Here is an 18825-nt window from a genome sequence, read left to right on the forward strand (position 1 = left end):
TCATTAGATGGGATGTGCATAACTGTTCTTGCCTTTAAAAAGAGGGAATAGTGATGTTGCCTGCCAGCAGACAACGTAGGGAGTCTCTGTGGAAGATGTCTAAAGCTTGCACGTTGAGAAGCTTTGAAAATTGCTGATTTTGACCCCAATGATCCTGAAGAATAATTAAAGAAACTGACAATCTACTGAGAAGAAGTAATCCTGATTGCTGAATTTGAATTGTCAGAAAAAACAACAGTAGCAGCTAACCCCTGTCTATTAGGGATTAATGCAAAAGCCACTTGAACTCTGCAGTCATAAACTTTTAAGATTATATACAGCATTGATCTCCCTCTACTGCTTATTGAATTACTTGCTGCTAAATTCAATGTGGAATTAAAGCTCAGGGAGAATCAAAATAAGAGGAAAAACTGATAATTTTTTTTTCTTAGGATCTCATTACTCATACATCTCTTACAGTGTATGTGGAGCTAGGATTCCTAGTTCTCAAAATGTTGGTAGCGTTGTCTGTTTTATCAAGTAGGCTGTGGTATCTGCCTGTGAGATGATCATAGGCAAGGAAGAAAAGGCAATTAGCTGACAGACTGGATGGATTTTGTCATCAACCAACGTAAGTGGTTTGCACTGCCATTAGCCTGAAAGAAACAGGGGAACTGTAAGAGGGACTATAAGACATTCTTTAAACATACGTCCAGCCCAAAGTCTTATCTCCTAATCTGTAGAAAATTACTAGTGGATAAATCACATCGGCTTTCATAGTATACCTGTTTTAGTATCCAGGTTGAAATCCCATTTGAAAAGAGCAGTTGTACTGATAATTGTGCCATGTGAGTGTAGTTCAAATGCAATATGTCTCCTTGAAAGAAAAATGAAAAAAAATATATGGAAAAAAGGTGATTGTACCATCGGGTGGTATAAAGATCATGTTTACCTATGTGTAACAGACTGCCCACAGACTTGTGGAGATAGCCTCACCCAGATTCACACTGAGGCATGTGTGTAGGAGGGGAGTGGCATGAAGATGCATGGTTTCTGGAACATTTCAGACATTTCAACCCAAAACAGCCACTGGCAGAGTGACCGTATGTGTAAAGAGTTCCTGCTTTGCCTAAGCCATTGAGAGCTTTGTCACCAATCTATCTTAGGGTTCAAAAGTCGTTCCTTGTTATCTTCCATCTAGGGATTCTGGTATTGGGATTTCTGTCATTTCCCATAGGAACGAATCACTAAATTCATCTATGTCTTGAATGAAATAAATCATCCTCTTCATATGCTAATTGTGCAGTGTGTCTGCCAAGCAGCGGTGTAAGTAGTGGTGTGATGTTGTGTCCAACAAATGCAGGCGGAAAAAAAGCCCTTCTTGTATACCAAGTGTTTTCAATTGATGCCTTGAAAATTTTTCTGTTTCGGTTGTTTCGTGACAGCTAAAAAATCCGTGGCTCTTCAGCTTGACAGCTAGAAATATCATTGTTCTATAAAAAATGTTTTATTTTCTATTTCTGCAAATGAGAAACGATTTTTAAATCATGTTTACAGTTTCCAAAATGTGTAATGAGAATTTAATGAATTAATTGTGAAGTGTTACATTTAAATAATATGAACAATAACATTTTTACTGCTCTGATCTGTGCTTTTATTTTAGATTTGCAGATTTTATCAGGGGAATGCTGAAATTTATACTACTGCTGCTTTTATCTGGAGCAACATTAGCATCAACCTGGTTCACTCTCACCTGTCTAACTAGTGTCACTCATCTGCCTTTAACCACAGGTACTGACAATTATTTTAATTCTTATTATTTATAATTGGTAGCACAGGTAAATATTTGCAATCTTAGATCAACTATATTATAACCTGGTTTAGTATCTTTAGTAATATAGTAATTTTACCAAGAGCAAACAAAGGGTTTAGAAAACCTATCTGAAATCTCTGTAGCATCTTTTTAGTAACTTCATAAAAAGATTAAAAGCAAAAAATCCCACAGTAGTTATGACAACATAGAGTATACATTTAAGATCTATTCTGGGACTGAGTGCTTTTCTGTTTTGAGTGTTTTGGAATAACAACGGTGAGAAGTAAAACAAGAAAAATCCTATGAATGGGAGTAGTGTTGCATATAAGATGAAACAGTGACATGTCTGGCAGTCCAGGGTTTTGAATTTTGCATTAATTGTTGGAAGCTTGTTGCAGTTTAAACCAAAGTGAGCCGTGGTATTTTCAGTTATCTATCTCCACATTGTGTTGACTTCCCCCTCCCCTCCCCCCCCAGGTTCAGGGAACAAATCCAGACCAAAATTAACTCATCCTGCACCTCAAAAGGATGGGGGAAAAAGCTGTTGGCAGAAGTGGAGAAAAAGATCAGAGCTCAAGCTTCCAATGGGCTGTGCCTTTATTTGAAAACAAGCACTGCTTAATTTTTTTAAATCTGTTGTTCACCTTCCTATCTGCACCAAAAGATTGATATACCTGTGGTCCCAAGACTTTCATTCAGCAGAGTATTGAGTTTTTAAACTAAACCATCAGGATTTAAAATATATATTTAATAATTTAATAAAGATTTATGTAATTCTATTTTAAATATAGTGCCATTTTTGTGATATGCAAGTATACATGTTATAGGAGAAATATTATTACCCCCCTGTTTCTAAGAAAAGTTGTGGAAAGTAGTCTATAAAATGCTGTTTTATTCAAATTAACTTCGAGTTTCAGTAAATGTCCTTGGCGCATTGCGTGTGTCACAACTATAAACTAGAAGTGCATACAGCAAATTGAAATACACGATCAATTCAGGAGAAACACCATCTGGATAGTGGTTGGTCAAATTTGTGATTTATCTTGAAATTTCAACTTTTTTCAAAAATATTTCCACTCAAATAAAGCTGAACTTAATAGATAAATCAGACTTCACGGTGGCTATTGTCATAATAAATGACTACACTTCTCTTCTCCATCAAAGATAAAACAAATGCAATAAAAGCTCTCAGTTTTTGTGCTTGTCTGCTTCATCACTACAAGCCTGCAGTAACGTAAATTTTTACAGTGACTGTATCCTCTGAATTGATGCAACAAGCCAAACACATAAATACCCCTTCAAGTCTATGCATAAGAATGAAGCAAAGAGGTTTCAAGAAGTAGAAGTCATTATGTATGAACTCACCAATGATCCAAAACAAACACGGTGGAACTGATTTTTACTCTGTTAAAGTACTCAACATGCAATATAGGTTCCATAAGAATTCTTGTTTGTTTTCAGGTATTTTTGTGTTTTTTGAAAGATCTGCCACTGTCGAGGCATAAAAGTACTTAAGGTATTTAGTGTTTGATAGGAAGTATCCTGAACTAACATCCCTTGATAAAAAAAATATAGGGATTGGATTGTTCTTTTCATGCATTTATTGTTTGTTCTAAAATGGATGGTTCCTTAAATTGAGTTGTAAATTATCTTTTAGAGTTTTCTGTCTGTGCTCTATATGTAACTGTAAATGTTGAAAGCTTTCCTATAAAACACAGGGTTGTTTTGAATAGAAATGCCATCAATACTGTGTGTTCCTCTTGGGGTAAGGGAGGGGGAGTCAATCAAGGCATCAGGCATGGGGACTCAAGGCCTGATGTATAGCTACTGAATAAGATTTCCTTTTTCTCCTGTGTCATAATATTTAAACTTCGTAGGTAGGTTGGGGAGGTTCCATATCAGCCTTTTCTCATTTAAAGTTCATATAAAATAAATGCAATGCGCCTGTTTAATTTAGATCCTTGTACACAGAAAAGCAGTGGTATATCTCTATGAAATACGCTGTTATGGATGAAAACACACAAGCTATTTAAGCTAATTTATGGGACTTCATGCTAGATTATTCCTCGACATAATGATGCAATATGATGATGACCTGTGCATTCCACAGTAATTGGGAGAAATGGTACGTTTGAATTGATTTTGATGAGCTTCTTTCTTTTTTTCTTCTTTTAATTAAAAGTTTGGGATGTAGAATATATCAGCCAAAATACAGGAGGTCAAATGCAGGCCGTTGGTTAGTGGCTTTGTGAAGTGGTTTGACACAGCTAGTTCAGTTAGATGTCGCTCTTGGTACTCAGCAGACCTGATGGTGGACCTCTAGGTAGTTGTCCTCTGGGTGTTTTTGTATGGTTAGGAGATGGGCAGAGCTAAAGCAGCCATCATTGTGGTGTGTTCTTCTTTGCTGTTTTTTTTTTTTTTTTTTTGTATGTGTAGTCATTTGCTTTTTTTTATTTGCTTGCTTTGTAGCATTAGTAGTAAACATCTATATAATGCTTTGTATCCTAGAGCTACTTTGCAGGCACTCTTGAACACCTGCTGCAAAGCAGGGTTTGTTATGTTACTGAAGACAACAGGATTTGATGTAGCCAAAAAGTTGAGCACAAGTGTTAGGGCTGGCAGTGCTGCTCAGCAAGGGGTGGATTTTGATCCACACATTCAAATACTGAGGCAGAGCAAACAATGTTCAAAACTGACCCTCGTGGAAACTTGTGTGGATATGTATACCTTTGATCTTGTAAGGATATTTTCCCTTCCAATCATGCTAGCTCCCATTTCCTGAGGGGTTGGTTTACCCCTTCTTCTCTTGTTCTGCCTCCAGTGGGCTACTTCTGAACATGTGGTTTTGTGGGGCAAAAGCTGACAAGCACTGACACATTCAGCAGTGTCTAGAAACTCCTGAAGTAACCCCATGACCTGGTGGGAGCTCTTCCATTCTTCCATACAACAGGACAGTGATTTTGATGAAGAAGCAAGACATCTTGTGCAGGTTGTTGTGCTGGTCCAGGCATTCAGAAAAGCTTCACCCTAGAGATGAAGTCAGGTTAGAGATCATCATCCCCTTCATCTCAGCTGATACCTGACCGATCCACAAATAACGTTTGCATTAATAGGTAGACCTTGCCAGTGGTTTCCTGAGGTCCAAAAATGGCCTTTTTCTTTACTATATGGATATCTTGTGGTATACTTGCTTGTTCCCCTCTTCTGAAAACCCTCTACCTGTCTCATCCGGTCACCAGACTAAGCACTCACATGGGTACGTTTGCATACAGGCATGCTTTTGGAATGCTAAGACGACAAGAGTTCGGGCAATTATTCATCATAAAGGAAGGAGAAGAAAATCTCTAAAGACCTTTTTTTAAACAAACAAACAAAACCGCTTTTAATCACTGTATTTTGTAGCAGTTGTAGCAGTGTCTCGTTTAAGTAGTGGAGGAAGAATTGTATTTGAGAAAATGGTCACAGCAAAATGTTTTTTCCTGCACTTCCATTGTGTAATACTCTCCTAATTCCTTGTAAATAGGCACAACGTCATCTAAAGATATCTCCTTCAAAATGTAATTACTTAGAATGGAGACCTTTAATGCAGATATTAAAAATCAATGACTGCATTGTGTTTTCTTTAAATGATACTGTTTAGCATTGTTTGTATTGTGTCATGCATGCATTGCTCTGCATTACCATAATATGCTTGGGTTTTCCTCCTGCCACAGTGAGACAAGTTTTCTTGCACTTGCTGACTTCCTAATATATCTGTAAAAGATTTTATGGAAGTGTATTTGGAGTCATGTATGAGCCATAACCCCTAGTGTGGGAGGGGGAAAAAGCAAGGCAGTAATGATATAGTGCTGTCATAGCTACTGTATCATCTGTCTCGAACACCTCTCATCAGCTAATCACAGCTCTTAAAAACCCCAGGTTCTGAAATCAGTTTACATTTTAAGCAAGCTTGAATTTTCTTTTAAGAAATTTTAATTTTAATGTATATTATTTGCATTTTTCCAGCAAGTTTCAAAGGTAATTTTATATAGACATTGAGCATTAAAATAGTTTTCTCCATTGAATTCCCAATGCAGCTGCTGATCTGTTTCTCTGTGCCAAGTCCATTGTTAGTTTGCTTTGTACTGAACTTCATTATGTGAATTTATGTACAATGGGATGCTTTGACCCAAAATAATTGTGTAACGCATTGTAACGCCAGTTTCGGTATCTTGCCACTTTGTATAGCTGGTAGGATCTCTGGATACAAATGCTAGCATTTTCCAAAAATTGATATGCAGCACTAGTTGCTTGCAGCTCAGATTGAATGTTTTCAGCTTAGCATATCGAGAATATTTATGAGCTAATATTCATGTGAGCACATTCAGCAGAATTTTGCTTTACAAAATCTTCAGTAGTGCTGCATGGCAGATACTGAGAATACTGTGGCAACTCCACGAGCTGATGACTAAATTTAGGTTAAGCAGTCTAAACTTTTATTTTCAGGTTCACCAGATAGAACATTATAAACACATCTGTCTCCCCACCCTCATCTACAAAGCGCAGTGTCGAAAAAGAGGGATGCTAATTATTTAATACTGATTGTTTTATTCTTTGAGTATAATTTCTGTACTATAAACAAGATGTGCTTAATAAGTATAAAGCATGCTGCCTCAGAGGATAAAAACGGTGGCCTGAAAGCATGGAGTGTTTTTTTTTCTCTCCTAACTTCAGCGTTAACCTGTTTATGGCTGTGGACAAATTGTATTACTCCACTCCTGTTGTGCTCCAACTCATAAGACTGGAATAATGATCTTTGTCTTCCTAATGGCTTCTGTTTCTGTAAAACCACAATTAGTTTTGGTCTTCTTTGAGCACTCTTCTAAGGGTTTTAATTGAAAGCAATTAAAAAAAACAACAGACAACAGTGTTAGAGGTAGTGTACAAATTTGGGAAGAGTGTTTCAGGAATGAATATCTGTAAATCTGGCCACTGTAAATACCCATCAAGAGGAAGCCTCAAATATTATGATTTCTAGTTATATTCTTCTCCCCTTTTTTCTTGGGGGATCACTTTCTGTGTGATTTTTTTGTTAAAGTTCTCTAAAGTTTAATACTCTGCTTTCAAAGCAAGTTCTACTTGTTTTTCCCTTGAAGTATATAGAACAAATCCAATTTGATCAGATTTTTGGTTACTTCTGTAACTATCTCATGAGATAAAAATTTGATCAGCACATGCTGGGATGGAAATTTATGCAATGAAATGTATTGATGTTATAAATGCACAGTACAGGGACATCTTTCTTCTACTGTTTTTTTGTTCCTATAAGTGAATTATAGTAAAAATTGCTGTCGTACCTTGAGGCAGTCCCATTTCTCATGGAAAAAATTGAGGGGGACTTCTTCAGTGACTGTTCTTACCTTGGCCAGTAGCAAGAATTAAGTCATAGGGAAGTTTGTTTCCACTTTAGCAGACTTTAGGGAATTTGATAGGAACTAATTTTGAATTGTTTAGCTCAGTCGTGGAGATACTGGAAGTCCGCAAAGCATTCATCTGCAGAAGGCATTATCCTTTCATTGTGGCATTTGGGACGCTATTATAATCAGCAATAATAAAATGCTCTAGATCTCTGTAGGCTTCACTTTAAATTATATGCTGTGCCCACGAGAACATACTCAGTGGTATTTACTTCTCTGTTTGTTTGTATGGAATTTGTACGAGTCCTGTCTCAGTTTGTCAGAGAACTATTAAGAAATGTACAGTATTCAATTGTTTCTGGCAAAGGACTTTGGAAGCAGATGCTGTGCCGCTTCCTTGCACTCGACACTGCTCTGGAGTATCTGCATTTCTCTAGGAAATTTATCTGCAAAATACTTCTGTAATGAAATAATATTTCATAGTGTCTGTTAGAAATCAGCCAAGATGCATGTGCCAATGGGCTGATAAGAACCACTTAGATTAGTGGAAGTCCTTCCATTAATTTCATGTAGTTTTGGATTTGTCTTTGAAGTTATAGATTAGTGATGGTGTAATTTAAAAGGAAATTTGTAAACACATTGCAGGACATTCTGGGAAACTCTGGGAGCTGGTTTGAATGTCTGAGAGAGGCTTGAGACCCCGTCTGCTGTGTTGGAAGCTCATCTGAGAACAAACAAGCGTACCCTGTCATTTAAATCTCTTCCCTGTTCTAACTCCTAATTTGTTTGTTTGGTTTTGGTACAAAGCTCTTGTCACAGCAGGTAGCCTGAAGAAAACGGTCTGTTTTGGGATACAGGCATCTATTTGCCATCCTGGAGCTAAAGATCTGCAGCAGGTGGGAAGCCAGGATGGAACCTATTTTTTTTTTCTCCTTTTAGCGCTAAGCCACTCTGGCAACATCAGTCCCAAATCAGCACCTTACTTCTAATGGTAACATCCACGGTGGTGTTATCAAGGCACATTTAGTTCCTTGCTTTCTTCCTGGCAAAGAGAAGGAAAATAGGCACTGGGGAAATAGCATGAGCTGCATCACACCCCAAGCGGGAATATTATGTGGCTAAAAGGAGTTTGAGCCTCCTTCCAGGGCAGCTCCAGGCCAATTCTCTAAAGCAGCTGTGCTTTGGATGGGTGTTTGGCATTTCCTGCTCCTTTTGCAGTGGCCATTTGGTGAAATAGCTGCTTAATTCACATACAGATCTTTAAGATGTGACATCAGTCGAAGTAGTTTAAAGAAACCCAGCCCAGTTCACTTACTCATGGATGCCCACAGCTGTCACTGTCTCTGGTGCACACCTTTCCACAAAGCTTCATAGACAGTTAATTCCTTTCCCTAAGAAAAAACAATCTTTTTCACATTAGCAGCATGACATACTTCCCCAGCACATGCTTCTACCCAAACACGTGCAAGCTTGTTGTCCTTGCTAGACTTTAGGACATAATATTAGCTTCTTGATAAATAATCTTTTTCTCTGGTTGTTCTTGTCAGCACTTTCAAATCCTTATATTAATTTCCAATGATGGTTGTTGAGATTGTCTTAATTGAAAAAACATTTACTGTAACTTTAGCAGCTGTTCTTCTACAGTACAAAATCGTGGTAATTGTGTTCGTTCGGTGCAAGGTCACTGTAACAGAAAGGAAATGGTCTCCATTAATAGGTGGTATTCTCCCTTAGGTGAGATAGGTGGTATTCTTGGTGCCCTTGAGGTGGGAATAAGGTGCGCTACTTAGTGTATGAAATAAATAGCCAAACTACGTTTGAACCCTTATTTATTTGACTTCTTCCTATAACTTATTTTTCTGAAACCAAATATCTTATCTTTGACTTTCTGTCTAGTTGGCCTAGGATTTGTGACTTAATCACCATGTTAATGGAATAAGCTTATTTGTATAGCACTCAGAAGGACCCCGAATGATTTACAGAAACACGGAATGAAAACACTTTCCCATCACTACAATATGTACCCATTAAGTGAGAACCCCTTAGGCTGTCATCTTTCACTTTTAGAGCTGCTTTTTGTGGTTTACCAGTTAAAAGATGCCATTTCCTTTAGGTCTTAATACTTGGCAGCTACTGGATGCTGTATTCTACCTATAATTCTGCACTGACATTTCCTCTTACTGGTTTCCAAACGTGTGTGCATGTATACACACAGCTTGTTCTTTACTTATTTTTATATTATTAATATATTTACCTATATTATCTGTGATCTCATTTGAGGCTTTGTAATTGGTACTCAGCTGGCAATTTTCAGTATGTGCGTGAGGCAGATAATATTTGGGGGAAAATAAAAGGAAATGCTAAAGCTGCATTGGTCCTGGGAGTGTGGAAGTGTGTGTTGTGTGCTGGTGGGTGTCCTTGTATGGCCAAAGGAGGCTGAAGTGATTAGGAAATGTAAGGATGCAGTTCCTAAAGTACAGTTACTGTGTCTGCTTGCTTACAGACTGGTCATCTTATGGAGCTTTCAGTCGTGACGTAGGGATTTTGCCTCCACTGCAATGTGTAAGGAGTGCCACTTTTGCTGGTGCTTGTTCTCTGTGAGCAGCTTCATGACTATTTCCGCCGTTTTCCAGTGTTTGAGGTTTCTAATACAGAATTCCACATTTACCTATGGCTATCTGTAATTGAGGGTAATGAGGGGCAGATGTTTGCCTTCAGAGGTTCTTGCATTTCATTTATGTGTTGGTTTCTCAAGCTGACACAGATCTCACGTAGCTGAATGCAATGTTCACATTTGCTGGGTACATCTGAAAGCAGTTACAGCGAGATAGAGCAATGTGCTGTGTTTGAGGTAAGCCCGGGTTCAAAGAGAAGTTTATGAAATTTTAAATACTGAGGACTTCCAGCAAAAATCGAAGGAACTTGTAGCTAGAAAAATCAGTTATTCAGTTTAACCTAGAAAAGCCCATCAGGAAGAACTTCCTCATAAAGTTGGCTGTGTTTTTTGTTATTGTTTTTCTTTCTTTAACATTTTTTTTTCCTTGCTCTCTGCAAACTGTTGGAACATACCTTGCATTAATATATTTGACTTTTAACTCTGCAGTTAAAAAAAGAAAAAGAAAAGAATTTGAAAAGTAAAAAGTTACCTTGGCTCTTTCCTTTTTTATTTTAGACAACTCAAAGCATTCTGGTATGTTTTGGGGAGAGGAAGGGAATGGAGGAAGAGCAGCCAGCTGTCCCTCTTGAAGTTATGCCATATATATCAGCTTTCTGTCTGAGTCTCCTGCCCTTGTTTTCTTGTCCAGTTAAATCCTCTGTCTCTGTGCCTTGGAAGCAAACCACATCAAATGACGGATCTGATAGATAGCCCTTTCCGCTGTATCTTTTAATGCTTTTGTCTCTTTCCCATAATTCATGTTTTAACAAATGATTATTATTTTTTTTTAATTTTAAGCTTCTTTCAAGTTTCCTGCTTCCTAATAATTTCTCAATTAAAAGGCTTAGCAGTGCTTAACAGAAGATGAAGCAGAATTTTTTCAGTTCTCCCCTTCATAAGACAGAAGAAAGCAAATAAAACTGAAAAAACAATTTCTTTTTTATATGAACATGTATGTCCTTGTGACAAAAATTGTCTAAGAATTTTGCATCACGATGTAGTGAGATGTTATAAATAGTTTTCCTGTGACTTAATAATGCTTTTGCTTCTGAAAAAAAATTCTTTCTTGTCACTTTGATGGAAACTTCAGAAATTCTTCCAGACTTGTCCGCACTCCAAGCCTTTCAATTGCTTCTTTATGTTTTGTTTTCTTGACTGGTAACCTCAGATTATAGAGGCTGCAGGTCAGGAAGTCGTCTTCTTCCCAAGACAGCACTTAGAAATGTAAATAAGTCTGCGCTAAAAAGTACTAAATTCTTTTGAGGTTTTCTTTCTTTTTCAGCAATAGATCTAATAGTAGATAATGTAGGCATATTAAGACTCTAAGATATTAAGCACTGTGAAGTCTTTGGCAGTGTCAGAAATCATAGAGCAAAATATTGAAGGGCACTGAAGAAACATTTGTAATCTTCTATTATTTGTTCAAGACAAATGTTACACGCTGGTGGAAAAATTTGCATTATCAAACATGTCCCATTCCTTCCGGGCACTGGGTGCCCTTCATTTCCTATTGAAGCCAAAAGAGATTCAACATGTTGCCTCTCAGGCCACGATGAATACTAATGTCTTGATATCTGGTAGATCATTAGTATTTATTTGTGAAATGGAAGCAAAATTAGTTCTAACCTTTAGAGCTAAGCCAAAAGGTTAATCCACGTCCATTTCCAATTCAAAGCATTAATTGCTCCCCTCTCTAATTGTGTATAGGACAACAGTTACTGTTTGTTTCAGAGAGAAATCAAACTGTAGCTGATGGTTTGCATTCATAATACTGTTCTGTTTGCTTCTACAATTGAATTCCACATCACAGAATTTGTCTTCGCAGGTTCAGTTTAAAAAATAAATTAAAAAAAAAACTGTTATTCTGATGTATTTATTTTAAATCAATGCTTCCTTTCTGCCTGAAACTAGTGGTATGTTAATTACTTTCTGATAAACAGAGGATACAAATAAGTTTATGCATTTTTCTGTTGATCAAATATTAGTGTTCGTGGGAGCTCCGAATATGGGCAAATAATGCCAGTGTGAAATTAACAACTGTTTGTGTTTCTCTTACAGCTACACTGTACACATCCTGCATTTTGTTGGGTATATTTCTCAACAGCAGCGTACCAATATTCTTCGAGCTCTTTGTGGAAACGGTCTACCCCGTTCCAGAAGGAATTACCTGTGGAGTTGTCACCTTTCTGAGTAATGTGTTTATGGGAGTGCTCTTGTTTTTCCTCACATTTTACCACACAGGTAAGAAATACTAACAGGAAAGAAATACAAGCTACTTTGATGATATAATTCTTCATGAATGCGTAGCCTTGTCAATAAGGGGAGGATTTGCACATACGATTTCTGTTAATAACCAAACGCACTAATCCCCTTTGTAGTACTTAAGAGTAACTTTGTTCTACAGGCTTTATAATTAAAAAGAAAAAAGCTTTCATGCAAGATATATGTAGTCATGTACCACTTAGAATTTATTGTAGCCAGAAACCATCAAGATACACAATCATCATATTTTTATAACTATTTAGAATTTTATAAATTTTAGAGAAATATAGATAAATATCTATCTTACAATGGTTAATTTTTTTTACTCTCGAGTAGTATTTAGCTTCCTCAGAACTCATACTTGGAACTTGCTATTTAAGAGGAGGCTGAGGGGAGACCTCATCACTCTCTATAACCACCTGACAGGAGGTTGCAGAGAGAAAACTTGGTCTCTTCTCAGGTGACGAGTGATAGGCCTCAAGCTGCACCAGGGGAGGTTTAGGTTGGGTGTCAGGAAGAATTTCTTTTCAGAGGTTGTTTAGGTGTTGGGACAGGCTGCTGAGGGAGGTGGTGGAGTTGCTGTTCGTGGAGGTGTTTAAGAGATGCGTGGACATGGTGCTTAGGGTGGGATAGCAGTGGACTTGTAGTGCTGGGTGCATGGTTGGACTTCATTACCTTACAGGTCTTTTCCATCCTGCATGATTCTGTGCATGGTTCCAAGCTGCAAAACAAGAAGCAGTCTTTCTTTAAAGTGGAAGTGGTCCTTAGTAGCAGTTTTTGAAGATGTAGATTTTTGGTTTATATTTTGTTGTCATGATAAATGTCTGTTTCACAGCAGAAGATTTGCAAAACAGTGTTTTATTTTTTTACTCTGGAAGGATTAAAAATTGAAAACTTCTATATCAAAGCATTTAGCACTTAAGATGGTTTGTTTTATAACCCAGAGGACACCGACAAATTTCAGAATGAATTGTGCTTGAAATTATGAAGGTTACAGTGTGGGGAAACTTTTCAAAGTGGTGTGTGCATCGTTCTGTCAAGGAACTGTAAGCAGGTTAACAATAACATTCTTAGTTATGTTCTGTGAACACAAAAGAGAGAGAATGGGTTTTTGTTTGTTGTTCTTTTTTTCAAGGTTCCATCAAAATGCATTGTTGTGGGAGAAAAACAACAACAACAAAAAACTGAATTTATCCAGACCAGCCTCTGGTGGTTTGATGTTTAGTCCTGACTTTTTAAATAATGTTTCTATGCTTAATATTAATTCATGTGAACTCCTTTCCCATATACTGTTATTTCCAACATTTCTGCCTGAGCTGAAAAGATTATATAGAATACTCCGAGGATATCTTCATCATTTTTCAGTCCAGTGTTCTGAACTGCTTAATAATTGAGGATTGGGATGCAATGCATCTTACTGTTTTCATAGTCTTAACTTCCCTCTGACTAAACAATTATGGTAAAGTGAATTTATTCCCTAATACATAGGGTATTTGGGGCCATTTTTTTCCTCGAGTAAAGCTTTCCCCAGCACGTATCAGTAAATACAGGTAAGGGTAAACCTGAAATTAGTATACCCATACACTTGGAATCTTTTCCCTATTTCTGCAAAGGAGGAGGAACATCTGTTTGTGCTCAGGATGATCCATTCTCAGTGATGAAGTAACAGAAATGATCAAAACTACAAATGTTATGTGGTCGCTAGAGGCGATCAATGCCAGTGGATGCTATTGCTCCTTTGATAAAAGAAAAATCCTTTAGAATTTAGATAACGATCTTAAATACTTGTCTTCCCTCTGATTAAAATGCATCTTCTAATGGCATCTAAGAAGTTTGAGTAAATCAGAACTCAGTCAAGTTTATCTTGTTCCCTCGCTCTTGCTTCTTAAGCCAAACAATCTTTCAGTAGTTGTAATTCTATTTCTCCTTCTTCTCATACTTTGATATTGCAACGGCTGCAAAAGAACCAAGCCCTGGAAACTTTAGAGTGCATTGAAGATTTTGGTCCAGCTGACCCTGTTAAGAAGGGGAAATGAAAACCTTTCAGAAACCTCAGCATATTTTCTATTGCTGTGTTTTGAGATGAAAAGCCTCAATCTCTGGATGTGGCTTCCTACAGGGAGTTCCAAATAAAAACCAAAACCAAATCGCCCTTTAGCTTTGTGTGATCAATATGTTAGCATGAATCTCCAAATTTGGGGCCACAAAACATGTAAAGGGTTCAAAAGGAAAATGTAATCGTTTAGGATATATGGGTTAAAATATGTTTAGTCCAATTAAGCAAGGGTATCACTTCATATAGAAAACAGCAAAGCATTTGCCCATGAACAATGTAGTCTTCTCCAAGCCTAGGAAAAAATTAACATTTTATTAACAAGATTACTGCCTAACCAAATCTGTAAGCTTTTAGGGAGAGGGTGTTGCCGAAGGCTGCTGGTTTTGGGGGGTTGGTTTCTCAGGTTTTCTGACTCTTATCCTTTGCATTGTGTAGTATAAATTTTGCTTTCTCTATTAGCAATATAAATTTTAGATTTCTGAAAGTAATGGTGCTGAGGTCTTAATTATGATTTATCCAGACCATGAGGGAGAATTTAGTTTATGTAAAATAAATAAAACAATAATAATAAAAGAACAATAAGAACATACATTTTTAAATGAAACAAAACAGTTTCCAGTAAAAGTAATGCTTCATTAAATTAACAGAATTAAAAGGAAAAAAAGGGTTGTGGTGCACTTGTTTTTGAATGAAACTGCTTAATTGTAGTCAAATATCAGAATATAGGATTTCTTGAACGTGGAACATATGCTTTTAAAAGCAGTGCGTTTTGTCTAACAGCTAAAAAGAGTCTTCTGAGGAGCTGTTCATGCAACTAGTTTTAAATTGCATTGATTGCACTGCTCACAAGGTTTGTCAGAGGAATTAGTTTTCCCTCCTCAGACCATGTAGCAGGTTTGATTCAAAATCAAACCCTGCTGCTTCTTATGCTTTTAATTTGTTTTAGTTTTCAATCCATAGAAATCAAAGAACTAATGAGTAGAGTGTTCAGAAGTGGTTTATTCTCCATTAGCAAGGATAGATTTTTCCCCCCCCATTCTCCATTGACAGGTTGAATAAGAAGCATTAACGTTAGCTGGAGGCATTGGTTTTATATATATATAGAAGTCGTTTGTGGAGGAGTCTCTTGGACCATGTTAACCATCTATTGATTGCAGAGTTGGCAAGTTTTTGTTGAGAAGACAGCAACTTCCTTCAAACCCACCAGCCGTGTTTCTGGCTTGAAGTATTACAAGTTTAGATAGATGTTTAGATGTTTAAACATGGAACATGTTGGATAACTCTGAGATCGAGTCTGTCTTCTGCTTTACAGAGTTTTCCTGGTTCAACTGGTGCCTCCCAGGATCGTGTCTGCTCGGCCTGCTCCTCATCCTGTGCTTCCGAGAATCCTACGACAGACTCTACCTCGACGTCGTTGTCTCTGTCTGATAGTGCAGGACTGCTGACTGGTTGGAAGAGACTGAAAGTTGATTTTGCAGTCTGCACATCTTCCTGGATTTGCACAGCTGACCAGAGGAAAAACAAAGAAATTACAAGACTTAATTATGGCTTTATTAGAGAGGGTGAGGGACATGTTGTTTCTTATGTTCAAGATCCCCTTAATTTGCATTAATTACAGGCAGATAAACATGGAACTTGAGTGATGATAAAGATGCCTGAAATGCACAAAGAGAATATATCTGATGTACAGGTACCAGTGTCAGAACTGGAGTTCTCTATTTAAAAGGCTGTTCATGTAGCAGTGAGATGTATGAGTCTGTGTGTGTGCATGTGTGTGTGGCAACTCAAGGTTGTACACACCGGGGTACCAGTCACCTTCAAGTCTTCTATCAGAATAGGTATAGTGAATAATCTCTACAAAAGGAAAGAAAAAAAAACCTTTTTTATAAATCTCTTTTAAATTGCTAGTCACTTCTATAACAAATGTCCATTAAACAGTTAAGCTAAAATAATTTGGTGCTGTACACTACATTTACATTCGAATAAAGTGATTTCTGATATAAGACACTGGTACCAGGGTTTTTAGCCATACAAAAATCCCAGTCAGTCCTTGCGATGTTGTTAGAGGTGTTTGTTTATCACCCTAGAGCACATGGATGCAGAACGGTAGCCGTAGGTGCCACTGAAACGTAGCTGCAACTGCAACCAGCAGTTGCCTCTGAAATACTGCCACAGCTCTGTATGTCCTCAATGCATAGCATCTGCGGTATCTCAGAAGTTTACTGTAGAGTCACTCTTGGTATTTGTTGCTCTCCTAAAAGCTACTGCTGTCTCACCTTTCCATCCCCCGTCTCCAATACTGCCTTTTGTTTTCTATTTACTGTGAAAACCTGTGTTCATGCCGATAAATACTGTTGGTGTGGATGTTCAAGTCCTGGTCATTGTCTTCTGATACCCTAAGGTGTGCATGGTTTTTAGGATTAGTTTACAATTGAGGGTGCCTAAGCAATACTGTTTCTTAACCCTTTAAAATTCACTTTAACTCTTTTAAAAATCACAGTTTCCTAAAAAAAAAAATGTTTATAGTTTGATGGGGTGCCCTGATGGCGAAATGACAATGAGTTTGACAATGAAAAACAACTCATGAGTTTTGGCATAATACGGGAAATATAATGCCAGCTCTTTTTATCAGTAGTAATTTGTGGTCGTTCTGGCCCTTACTTGAACATAAATATTGAAGACACTTTGAATAGTTTTTTAACTCAATTTTAAACCTGCTAATAATTTCCTAATTATCTGCTTAGATTTCAGTTCAGCATCATTTACAGTATTCCCCATGTGTGTGTTCTATGCTTTGTGTTGTGTGTGTGTGTGTGCGTGCATATTTATATCTATGTATACACAAATAAAGCTTATATATATCTAATATATATATAAGTTATATGAGGGTATGTGTTTACATAGGTTTATTTTAAATAATTATGTCTCTGGATGGTGGTGGTATGCCACTGTTTGTAACTAAACCAGTCACTGCCATGAACAAAAATGCATACGTCGGCTGTCTGTGACATGGTTTATTTTTTTTCCTGGGGTGAATGATTTCCTACCGTAGCTATTTTATAATACGGAGCGCGTGCACATGTTAGAGGAGGTTGGTGTGCAGAGTTCTTCGTCGACATAAGTTTGAATCAAACGCCCTTTGCTCCTACGTGGGGCTCTCCTCTGCCACTCTTGAGTGATACAGACACTGTAAACTCACTCAAATAAAACCTGATCTGAGTGCTACCTTTCCGACATGTATTCATTCATTGTCTTCTCATTTTTCAGACAGAACATGCCACTAATACCTTCAGCTCAGGAGTGTATTTGTGCAGCAAAATAAAGCAGATGCCATGAAACAGCTTGCTTTTATGTTTTCAAATGTATTTACTGTAGTAAGGATTGACTTAGCTCATTGCCTATATCAGTGACTAAATGATCTTTTTTTCCCTCCTCAAAACATGTTCTTTGTAGACAATGGAGCTAACCTACATAGAGATAACTTAATCGATCTAACTATCACATTCAGAACCACCGGCATCATCCTTTCATCGTCTTTCAGATGGATGGTATTAACTGTCCAACTCCTTTTTTACTATGTTTTAGTGCCTGGAATAGTTTCAGTATCCAGTAGCTGTTGCTACCTATTGTTTTCTGAAAAACTAGGATTGCTTGCCAAGAATTTGATTGCACTTGCATTGTCATGGCAGAATTGCAAGCTCGGATGGCTCTTCAGAGCTCTACTTCTGCAATTTACTGGAGCTATATTAGGATTAAAATTGCACAGTTCAGGCACTGTCCCGAGTGACAGAGATTTCTAATCCTTTCACTGTCCAGACTATTTTAAGGTGGAGGAGCACCTGAGGCAGCGTTCAGACGATAACCTATTCTTCCTCTGTTTCAGAAAGCAGTGAACAATTCAAAATATTTGTCAGTGCTGCCAAATCTAGACGCTCTGTACCGTCAGGGGAGAAGACTGAACATCTTGTTTTAAGCCTTGTTGAGTGTTTTCCTGATTTGCTGTGAATTGCTCGCTGCTCTCCTGAACCTTAGATGCTTTTGATAGAAGTTTCTGTGTCTGTCTTGGGCACTGTAATGTGTGGTCTTAATTACAGCCCTCAGCACCTCCACCTCTGCATTGAAACAGAAATGTTATCCAGGGCCGAGCAGTACAACAGGATGCTGCTGGAGGGAGACCCGTGCCATGACTGCAGGCACCAGTCTGCAGTCCAGCCTCAGCCAGAATTCCCAGCAAATCTGATGGAAATCTTCCTGAGTGAAAACCGAAGGATTGCTCCCAAATTACTTGAAGTTGCTGAGGACACTGCTGCATTCCGGGCACACAATCTTTAGGTCTTTATTAGATTCCCAAGTCTGGCTTGGGACAGGACACAGGGATTGCAAATGTACTTGCTGAGATCTCTTGTAACTTGTTCTCATTTGTGATCGTCAGCATCCTCCCTCTCTGGAGAAGCAGTACATTTCATGTCAGTAATCCAAATGAAGCTTTGGGAATATTTCTTGGATAAGTGTTATCAGATAGGTACATCCTTGTTGGGATCTGCCGTGGGTAAATGGTATCAATTAGTGATAGTTCTAGAGAGAACTTGTGAATGAGTAACAGCAGGATTCGTTTGAGTTTTTCTCTAAATGAGATGTTGTCTAGCACTGTCACAGAATAGCT

At 37.7% G+C, this 18825-nt stretch overlaps 1 protein-coding gene across 2 annotated transcripts in view; it reads left to right on the forward strand.

Moving 5' to 3' along the window:
- Window positions 1-17502, forward strand: part of SLC49A4 (solute carrier family 49 member 4) — a 59137-nt gene extending 41635 nt beyond the window's left edge. The window contains exons 7-9 of one of the 2 annotated variants that reach the window (XM_068687497.1): window positions 1643-1770; window positions 11903-12085; window positions 15475-17502. In XM_068687497.1, the coding sequence (XP_068543598.1) occupies window positions 1643-1770; window positions 11903-12085; window positions 15475-15590 (427 nt within the window). In that variant the 3' untranslated portion in view covers window positions 15591-17502. Of the gene's footprint in view, window positions 1-1642; window positions 1771-2269; window positions 2423-11902; window positions 12086-15474 lie in introns of those variants that run through there. The other variant, XM_068687498.1, reaches the window with a different exon arrangement.
- The last annotated feature ends 1323 nt before the right edge of the window (window positions 17503-18825 follow it).

The sequence above is a fragment of the Anas acuta genome, chromosome 6, assembly GCF_963932015.1.
Source record: "Anas acuta chromosome 6, bAnaAcu1.1, whole genome shotgun sequence".
NCBI lineage: Eukaryota > Metazoa > Chordata > Aves > Anseriformes > Anatidae > Anas > Anas acuta.